At 29.2% G+C, this 10,973-nt stretch overlaps 1 protein-coding gene across 1 annotated transcript; it reads right to left on the reverse strand.

Annotated features, from left to right (window-relative positions):
- Positions 1-5,335: 5,335 nt before the first annotated feature.
- Positions 5,336-9,179, reverse strand: LOC149496628 (disease resistance RPP13-like protein 4). The gene is made up of 2 exons (XM_089719906.1): positions 9,040-9,179; positions 5,336-7,940 (listed from the first exon to the last, which is right to left on the reverse strand). Exon 2 carries the CDS (start codon positions 7,913-7,915, stop codon positions 5,387-5,389), a length of 2,529 nt encoding a protein of 842 aa, XP_089576032.1. The 5' UTR covers positions 7,916-7,940; positions 9,040-9,179; the 3' UTR covers positions 5,336-5,386.
- Between the last annotated feature and the right edge of the window lie 1,794 nt (positions 9,180-10,973).

Genomic DNA, 10,973 nt, shown 5'->3' on the forward strand with positions numbered 1-10,973 from the left:
AACTATAAAAAACTGAGCATCGACAATTGTTTTCAATGCAATTAAAATATATAGTAACATTCTTAATATTTTTTTTAGTTTCCAAATTAATTACTTAAATCAAGAAAATATTTTACATCAATTAAAAATAATTATTATGATGAATGTTACTGCTATTATATAATTAATCAATTAGCGTGGAATATTAGTGTACTTATTTATATAAAATTTATTATTTATATTTTGATAAAAAATGACAAGTTATTATACTGTATATAATAAATATAATTGGTGTTTGTTATTAATTTATTAAATTATTATGTCAAAGGTGTTATAAGAAATAAAGACAAATGAAATTTCATTTAAAATTTTATTTCAAACATAATTTTATGGAATTCAATTAAATTTCTTATTTTAAATTGTAGCAAACCAAACAGGATAAATTCATTTGCAAATGAATTCTACCTAAAATTTATTCACAAATGAATTTTACAACCGCGATTCATTTATTCCAAATGGCTGAAAATTTACAAATTCAAATATTCAAAGTGTTACAAAATTAAAATTATAAAATTGACGTGTGAATTGATGTATTTAGTCATTCTTTAAAATTCCAAGTATCATCATGCATACAACTAATGCTCTCGTCGCGGATGATGCACGCGAAGAGAATGGGACACATGAGAAATATTAATTTAAGATTAAAAGAAAGGACACAAAAAAAAAAGGGAGAGACCCTCTCTTTAAAATATATATATATATATTAGAAAGATGTCCAAAAGTAACTATGTCCTGTTGTAAAGCATGAGACCCTCTCTTTAATATATTAATATTTTGAAGATTTATCTTCATTAAAGCATGATTTGATAAGGGTTTAAAAATTAAAGGGAGAGACCCCCTCTTTAATATATATATATATATATATATATATATATATATATATATATATATATATATATATATTAGAAAGGTGTCCAAAAGTAACTATGTCCTGTTGTAAAGCATGAGACCCTCTCTTTAATATATTAATATTTTGAAGATTTATCTTCATTAAAGCTTGATTTGATAAGGGTTTAAAAATTAAAGGGAGAGACCCTCTCTTTAATATATATATATATATTAGAAAGGTGTCCAATGTCCAAAAGTATGTCCTGTTGTAAAGCATGATTTGATAAGGGTTTAAAAATCAAAGGTAAGAAGACTTGAGCTTGACCGAGTTTCGACAACTATAATATTCGTTTTGATAATTTTTCAAATTCTTGTAACTTATTAGTCCCCAGTTAATGATAATGTAGTAATTTTACTATTATATTTATTGAGAAAAAAATATATTAAATAAAAATAAAATAATAAACTTTAAATATTATTAACTTTTTTTTAAAAAAAAAAAGAAACAAGACAACAATTTGAAATGGATGAAAAGAAAAATGAAATAAAAATATAGAACGAAGGGAGCATAATATTACACTATCAGGAATTATCATTTATTTTTTAACCCGAATGAGAGTAATCAGTGCTGGAAAACACTTACGTGATTGATTATCATGACTTAAAGTCATGAGTTTGATCCTCTGAGACTAAACTCCTCCGCCAGCTCTTTTGCCTCCGAAGATGAATGATGATTATTTAAGTTTATTGTAGACCATAAAAACGGATACAGACCTCAAATTCTTGTGAAAGTATGCTATAATATGCTAGTTTTTTCTAAGCTTTATGACCTTAAATCCTGCTTTTGTGATTTATTTGTCTCTTAATGATCACTGGAATAAATCATTCAGGGTTTTGTGATGTAGGAATGCTAATGGAACAATTATTGAGACTTTACTTCAATAATTGTGCTTACTTGTACAAAATAGATAACAAAATATTTTAATTTCCTTGATTTTTTAATTTAATATTAAAAGAGGACATATTAATAATTTAATTTAATTTTAATTTAATATTGAAAAAATTTCACCCTAAATGTTGGTTCACTGTTCCATCATTATCTATTATTTTTGTTTTTTTTTTAATATTGGAAAAGGAAGATTCAACCTGATTTATTATCAAGTCATGCATGCATTTGCTACTATCTTATATGTCTTTGTGTGCTTTATTTTTTATCTTTATTAGGTGATATTCGGTAATGCTATTCCTTTTTTTTTTTTTTTTAAAAAAAAAACTATATTAAATAAGAGTAAAATAGTAAATTTTAAATATTATTATTTTTTTTTTTTAAAAAAGAAACACGACAATAATTTGGGATGGATGAAAAGAAAAATGAGACAAAAATATAGGACGAAAGGAACATAATATTACACGATCAGGAACTATCATTTGTTTTTTAACCCGAATAAGAGTAATCAGTGCTGAAGAGCATTTGCGTGGTTGATCACCACGACTTAAGTCATGAGTTTAATCCTCTACGATCAGGAACTATCATTTGTTTTTTAACCCGAATAAGAGTAATCAGTGCTGAAGAGCATTTGCGTGGTTGATCACCACGACTTAAGTCATGAGTTTAATCCTCTGCGACTAAACTCATCCGGCCAACTCTTTTGCCTCCGTTTTGTGAATGAAGATTAGTTGAGTTTACCGTGGATCATAAAAATGGACATAGTAAACTCTCATATACTAAGGATTTGATATAACTTAATTTCAATTCCAATTTATAATATTAGATTTATTTTTCCTTGTTCATGATATAATTTACTATTAAAATTAATGCTTCCAGGCAGAGTTTATCCCCTGGATTGATTTATTTCATTAATCACTATCGGGAGAATGATTTTTGATATGAAAAAGATAATAAATTACATGAGAACAATAACTTGATACGGAAGCTATATGATTTGACTCATGGGGTTTTCATAAGTTAACGACCTTAGGTTATGAATTCACAAACAAATCATAAAACTTAATGATTTAATTCATGTTTGATTTTAGGGTTGTTTTCCCTACTCGAACAATTAAAATTAATTATCAAACTAATAGAATAAATTGGATAGAATTAAATAAAGTCATAATCCCTAATAGTTTTTAATCCTTGATTTCTTCTCAACAATTACAAGCTCAAGTTCTTTTTTCTTCGCTTTATTTTATTTCTTTTATTTGTAGAATTATTCTGTGACATCCTGGACATCAGGGGGCATCACCTTAGGCGAATCCCACATCGGCTACTGACGAGGTAAACGATCTATACATAAGAGGGGTAGTCTCTAACTTGGTTAGCGCGCTTTTGGGCTGGCAGAGTGGGTGACCCCTGGCCCAAGGGACAAATCCGTGAGGTAATGTGACATCCGGGCCATCAGGAGACTATGCCAAAGCGGACAATACTAACCAGGTCAGGGCTATGACAATTGGTATCAGAGCCGGCCTCGTTCCCTCTGGCTGGTGGTGGGGCAAACCTCAGCGAGGACGCTGAGTCTCTTAGGGGGGGTGAATGTGACATCCTGGACATCAGGGGGCATCACCTTAGGCGAATCTCACATCGGCTACGGACGAGATAATTCTCTTTATTATCGTTTAAATAATAGTAGGTTAACACGATTTTTAATACTTGGTATAGAATCCTCGTGAAAACGATACTCTACTTTTTTTTTATTACTTATTATGATTTCGTACAGTTATAAAAAGACACGTGGGAGCTAGGATCTTCTTATCTTTTACTTTAAAACCTTAATGATTACCATGCCCTACCCTCTGGATACCGTAGCTTTTGCCCTTTTTTAATATAGAATTATAAAAAAAGATAAAAGCTTTAATCATGCAAAATTAAAATATTAATATATTATCCATTGGATAGCTAACAAACGAAGAGAGGACCTTTCCTTTTATTTAATTTTTTTAATTTTAAATTAATTTTTCTCATGTTCGTGGTCCATGACAAGAGCTTTAATCGTATGTGTGATGATGTTCTAAAATTCTATCTATTCTATCTTAAGGACATATTCGATAATAAATTTTAAGAAAATTATTAGCGTTTTTATTTGATTAAAACACTGTTTTCATTGGTTACAATAGTATAATAATTTTTATATAATATTTTTTAGAGATTAGGGGAAGGTTTAAAAAAATGTTAACCCATCTACTGTTTAGCATTTCGTAATGATAAATTTTTTATATTTATTTTCATTATTTTTTACAAATTAACAAGCCTTGTTTGTGATATAAAACTATTCCTTTACTTTTTTTGTCCTTTTAAATTTAATATTAATTATCACACTATTTTTACCGAATACTAACTTTAACTAATAGAAATAAAGTTTTGACCTAATTGAACTGCAAAAAGCTACCTTAAATATTATTGTCAAACATGTCCTCATAATTAGATTAGACGATATTCGGTGAAAATGAAAATTTTAATCAATTTATAGCGAACTATTTCATCAACTGTAATCTGAGTCTTGCTTTATACTCCATCACTCATAAAATATAAGTCGTTTAAAGTTTTTATATTAAATTTAAAAAAACAATTTTTTCTTAAATTATAATAAAATCAGAGATAATTTGATCAGACGTAATTAGTTTTCTGAAATTATAACAAAACCAAATTTATAAAATTTATTTATCAACTTTTGGAAATAAGTAAAAAGTTATGGAAAGCAATTATTTGAGCTCCAAACAATTATAATTGGTTATTTATATTGATAGAATTTAAGAATTTAATAAATTTCTAAATTTATTTATCTAGTTGAAAAATAATAGACTATATTTATAAAATTAGTAAATTTATTAATTTATTATTTGATAAATCAAATCACTAGACTAAGGTCTAGTCTTCGTTTTATATTATTTTTCTTTTGAAGTATGTATGAATCATGCCATCCAACTCAAAAAAGAGTCGTTTTCCTTTTACTCTTCTTTTCACTTTTTTTTTTTTAAAAAAATAATTTTTTAACTTTTTGGGATTGTATATTTATTTATTTATATACAAGTGGAGATGGAATATAGATGGAATATTAGGTAACTTTTCACGTCTTGTTTTCAGCTTTTTATTTAATGAAAGGAGAAAAAAATGTTCTGAGAGCACAAATTAATGGAATTTTCCTCAAAATTTTTTATTTAATTACATAACTCAATGTAGCACTTTTAATATTATGTATGATTTAATTAGTATTTATATTTCTTGTAAAAAATACAAGGAGCGAGTACAAAGAGTAAGAGGTTTCAATACGAATTATCTATTGAGCAAGAGGTCTTCCTACCTATAGTTATATATGTAATATAACAATATATTACAGATATGTTATATTGTTAATTTAATTTTTTTTTGTTATGAGCTTTTGATTAAAGAATAATTCGAATTTTATGTGAACAGAATTTATTTAACTTAAAAAATCATTCAATAATTGTTCTATAAAACATGAAAGTGAGATTTGGGGTCAAGCAGACCACTTTTTATATAATCTTTGCAAATATCTATATATTATGTTAGTAGGTTTCTCGAAGTCCAGCTCTTGTCCTCATACGGTGGATTTTTCAAACTGGGACAATTGCTAACCTCAACATCACATAAAGAAGGCATAATCTGCTTTAATTTTTTCCAGTCATCCTCGAAGAGTGGCAGGAACTTCAAGCACAAACCCACGAGTTTCCATTTCTCTTCACGAAGTTCAAGATTTGGGCAAATGTGTTTTATGTCTCCAAACTCAATGGACAAATACTGCAACTTAGAAAGTGTTTTGGGGTTAATCCATTCTGGTAGATGGTTACGACGATAGTGCCTAAGATAAACTTGTTCAAGACCAGGAGGAGGTTTAAGCCGATCTAGCTTTTGCAGATTTGTTGGTTCTTTAGTATTTTCAGTATCAATGGCTAAAACCTGGAGTTTCTCAAGTCTTGATAAGGCCTCCCACTCATTGTCCAAGATTTCGCTCTCATCACTTAACTTAATTCGCAGTACTCTTAGTTGGACTAGGTTTTGAAGCTCAAGAAGGCCACAACTTTGTGAATTTTCTCGTCGATGCAACTTGAATCCAGACAATTCTTCAAGTTTTGTTAGCCTTCCGATTCCTTGCGGTAAGAACATAAGACTATCGCAGGATCCCAAGTCCAAAATCAAGAGCTTCTTCAAATAAATGATGGATGAATCGTTTAGACTTACTAAATTACTGCATCCACTCAAAACCAAAAGCTGAAGGTTTCGGAGTTTTCGAATGCGGGGAACGTTTTTGAGACCAGGAGCCCCGCTTAGATTGAGATGTGCCAAGCGTTTGAGTAAAATGATCCATTTGAACAGATTCTCCACAGATTTGTCATCTAGCTTGCCATTGGAGAGATCCAAAACTCTAAGGGAACTCAGGGAGATAGGCATGTTTGATGAAATGCTTAAGCTAGACATCAATAGAATTGCCCTTAATTTTGAACATTGACTCAATGATGATATTGAAATATTTTCATCTGTGATACCCAACCAGCGTGAATCTTGCATTATTAATTGTCGTTGCTTGCCTCGACTTTCGAAACTGCAAAGTTCTTCTTCTCCTGCAATTTTAATGGTTAAATCCCGCACAAGATCGTGCATTTTACAACTGTGGACTTTTCCATCATAACCACGCCTCCGTACTACTTCAACCAAGCATCTCCCAGCTAAGTCTGCTAAACATTCATACCCCAAATCCATTGCAGTTTTTGAATTCTGGCTCTTGATAAGGCCTTCGCCAACCCACCAGTGGACCAATTGTTCAGCTCGAATCTCAAAATCTTCAGGATAAATAGAAAAACTCAAGAGAAATTGCTTCAGGTGTCGCGGGAGTGCATCATAACTTAGTTGCAAAGACGCCATTACTGGGACCTTCTCCTGAGTTAATTTCTGGAACTCATCATAAACTTTTTCCCACTCATTAAGCTGGCGTTTTGATTTCAATAAGGCTGCTATGGTTTTGATTGCTAGAGGAAGTCCTCCGCATTTCTTCACTATCTTTTTTCCAACTTCGATGATATTCTCAGCTTTACAGATATCGTCATTGGGAGAAAATGCAACCTTGTGAAACAATAACCAGCTTTTTTCATCTTCTAAAGCTTTTGGATAATGGATTCGAGAACTGTTTACCCGCATACCGATTGCAACTTCTTCTATTCTAGTTGTGATAATGATGCAGGTATTTTGACCTCGTTTTTTCTCAAGACTAGAGCATAAGTCCTGCCAATGAGATAGATTGAAAACATTCCATATATCGTCCAAAATGACAAGGCAGAAACTTTCATGATCATCACCTCCTTGTGTCTCCTCCTGCTGCTGTTTTTTCAGTTCTTCCAATATGCTCTTTATAATGCTTTCTTCATTGCAATCTTGAGAAACAGTCAGCCAGATTCTGTTTTGCTTAAATGTATCAATTACTTCCTTGTCATTGTAAATTTCCCAAGCAAGAGTAGTTTTGCCTGAACCTCCCATCCCGACAATGCCAACAAATTGCAGTGGTAGCCTATTCTCGCAGAGAATCCATTTCTTGAGCTTTCTTATGTCTTCTTCCAATCCAACTAATGAGTCAGATGAGGTGAGGTGCTGAGAAATAAATAATCCCTTATCCATACTTCCTTCGTTCTTGTTCAATTGTTGTGATTGACTATTGAGATACTTGTTCATGCTATCCTCTACGTTTTGCATACGTGAATTTAAATCTTTCAACTTTCTTCCCGTTTTATACCCGAAAATTGGATCATTTAGCGAGAAGCAGTGTCCATCTTTCTTATATTCCTCTCTGATCATGCAATCTGTTAAAATGTCATCAGCATCATAAGCCAAATCTCTCAACTGAGACAAAGCTTCCTTTAGAACTTGTTTTTTTTCCTTGAGCTTATCCATATCAGCAAAGAAACCATTGACAATTTTAAGCTTATCCTTCAAGTTCTTGAGGTCAGATTTGAAGTCAATTGCATATTGAGCTTGATTTTTGATCGCTTCAGTAAGTTCCTCTGCTAGTTTTTCAAGAATCACAGATGCCACTGCTTCCATACTCTTTAATTGTTTGGGCAGCAACCTGTAAAGTTCACACATTTAACAAAAGAATGCAACTCAACTGCCCATAGGCTTGGGACTAAAATGAATAATCTGTTAATTTCTTTACATCAACTGTAATATTACTTATACAATAATATTCTAAAAATTATATTACATGACCTTATTTTTTTATTTTTTTATTTTTTATAACTACGGTGTTCAAAAGGCTTAGACTCCAATATTGGTATACATGTCTTTTTATTAACAAGGTTTCATTTCTCCATTTTTTTTTTTTGTTGCGCTTTCAATTATGATTATATTTTTTATAAAACTATAACCTAAATTACTTTTTATTTAAGTGTAGAAAAACTAAGTCATACGATCCAATTTAATTTAATTTAATTTAACATTATGAATAGATAGCATCACTTATATCTAGCCTTAATATTTAATATTTATTTTACTTTATTATTATTTATATAAGTTTTTTTTTTCACACTTTACTATCCAAACTATTTCCCAAATAGAATAGAAATATCAAAGTTAAATTATTACTGTCAACATAAACAAACACAAAGCTAATAAATCCCTGAAATATATATATATAATTTTTTTATCAGAAAAAAATATCTTATTTTATTAATTAATTATATTCAGAAAAAATTTAATAAAATCTAGAAACTATACCCGAGTCAATAGGATCCTCAGAAACTTAAAAAATAACACTAAATCTATTTGAAAATGCCAACTGAAAAACCTGGATAACCTTAAAAATAAAATACAAGAAAATTCTGAGATAAGAAGAATGAATTTAAAACCAAAATTGAATCAAAATAAAAATTCCCGTGAAAGCCCTGAAAAATATATTTATTTACCAAGTCGAAACTTATTAGGATTTCTAAACCAAATAGGAATTTGAAGGGAAAAAAAAGAAAAATCTAATTAATTATATACATTAATTACATCACGATCCCTAATTAGAGTAAAATTTAACTTGTGAAGGAGGGGGAAAAAATGAAAAAAGGATTATTAATTATAAATTATAACCCAAAAAAAAAAAAAAAAAAAAGCAGAAGATTATGTCAATGAAAAAACAGAACTACGTGTGTATATATATAAAATTGAGAGCTTTCACGTACCTTAATATTGTGAATTCAAGTTGATAAGTGGGAGCCTTTGTATATATCCTGGAAAGGAAAACACGTAGTTTTTGATGATTGAGGAATTTATGGCTTGAAAATGGCAAGCAGAGATGACTCTAAGTCTATGCAAAGTCAATATATGCTGTTTATGCAAATGACAACTAATTTTTGTACTAAAATAATAACAATAATAATAAAAGTAATATCCTTTCCTTCAAAAGAAAAAAGTAATGTTCTCCAAAGAGAAATGATAATACATACAAGTTTTAGAAAGATAAAAAGAAAACAACATGGGACCAGATGCGCCATCGCTGGTTTCCCACTAGGACAAGTTTACTCACAAGTAATTATAATTTCTCGCAAGGATTTCTTTTTAAAAAATTTCTTTTTCGAGCTGTGGCTGCCATCCTTCCATCTAGTTTCAACAGTATCAATACTCAATCCCTCCTTTATCAAATAGAAATCGAATGGTCTTTCTCTTTTAAGTGTCTTTTAAGGGGTTTTTTTTTCCCACTTCAATTGTCATTTTAGAATATAAAACCAAGCATTTTTCTTTTTTCACTTTTACCATCTTGTGGTATCTCCACTGAGTAATAATTATTTAAAGAATTGATAAAAAATTAATTTAGTCAATTAGAATCATTTCTTATTACTACCTTTAATTTTGACACATTTGACTTTTTATAAAAATTTAAAAAATTATTAAACCAGCTCGATTTTATAATACTAGATCCATCTATAAATATAAGTTTTTGGACAGTGATTAAAAAATAATTAATTTTCTTAAATTATAATAAAAAGTTCATTAAGTTGACTAAATTCCGTATTATCTCACATCATTAATAATTAATGTGTTTAATATTTTCTCCTAACCAAAATATAAGTCATTTAATGTTTTTGTACAGGGATCAAAGAAACAATTAATGATGATTTAACTAAATTATCTTGTATTTGAAAACTAAGAATAACTCATTATTATATCTAATATAAATAAAGGTAAAATTAAAAAAAGTTCATTAATTATTGTTTAATATTCTCAAAACTACTTATATTTGTGAACAAAGGACTATCTTAAAACGACTTATATTTATAGATAAAGGAGCAATAGAAACTGATTAAATAAATCTTTAATTAGCTTTTTGTAATAAAGAGAAGCAAAGGTTGGTGGAGATATTTAGACAAGAATAAAATTGAAATAATTAATACTATACAAATTTTCTGAAAATGTCATCTAAGAATTTCACTACAAGAAAAATGAAAAGTAGGTGTCATGGACTTCCAACACCAATCCCATCTTTCGGCCACTAAAAGATGTCATGGAAAATGCACATTAGAGTACAAAAAACATCGATAAGATAAGTTGCTCTCAGTTAGCTTTTCTTTTCTCTCCCTCTATGGCTTTAATCAATGAGTTATTAAAAAAAGAAAAACTCATTAAACTCTTATTAATTCTTTTATTTTATGAACTAATTATGAACCTACGTACAATTGCAATAAAGATTAATTCTTTTATTTTAATAACTCTTATTAAACTCATTTCATAAGCTAAAAACCATCTTAATCAAATCAAATAAAAAATAAAAGAGAAAAAATTTAGTTCTCTCTTTGTCTCTTAGTTTTCTAACACTAATTTTAGTTTTCTACTTCCTACTTTCTATTATCTCTTTTGCTTCACCTTCTTTTGTTTTTAATCTACTTTTACTTTAATAAAATTACATATCTTTTCCCTGTAACATATCTGTCTTTTTTGTTTTGTTATTATTAGTTTTCTCCATATTTAGATTTTTTTTTTGTCCCTTCGTTGTGAGGGTTTATTACTAAATAACTATGATATTTGAATTTATTTGATTGGAGACTTTAAATCTTGATTTGTAGGTGTGAATTTTTGATCAATGGAGCCTGGTAGTGCGGCTTATTCCTCAATTGATGCT

The sequence above is a fragment of the Jatropha curcas genome, chromosome 4, assembly GCF_041381405.1.
Source record: "Jatropha curcas cultivar XTBG-Jc1 chromosome 4, XTBG_Jcur_1.0, whole genome shotgun sequence".
NCBI classification, from domain to species: domain Eukaryota; kingdom Viridiplantae; phylum Streptophyta; class Magnoliopsida; order Malpighiales; family Euphorbiaceae; genus Jatropha; species Jatropha curcas.

Coding starts and splice junctions, on each gene's coding strand:
- LOC149496628 (XM_089719906.1), bottom strand. CDS start 7,915: ATGGAAGCAGTGGCATCTGTGATTCTTGAAAAACTAGCAGAGGAACTT.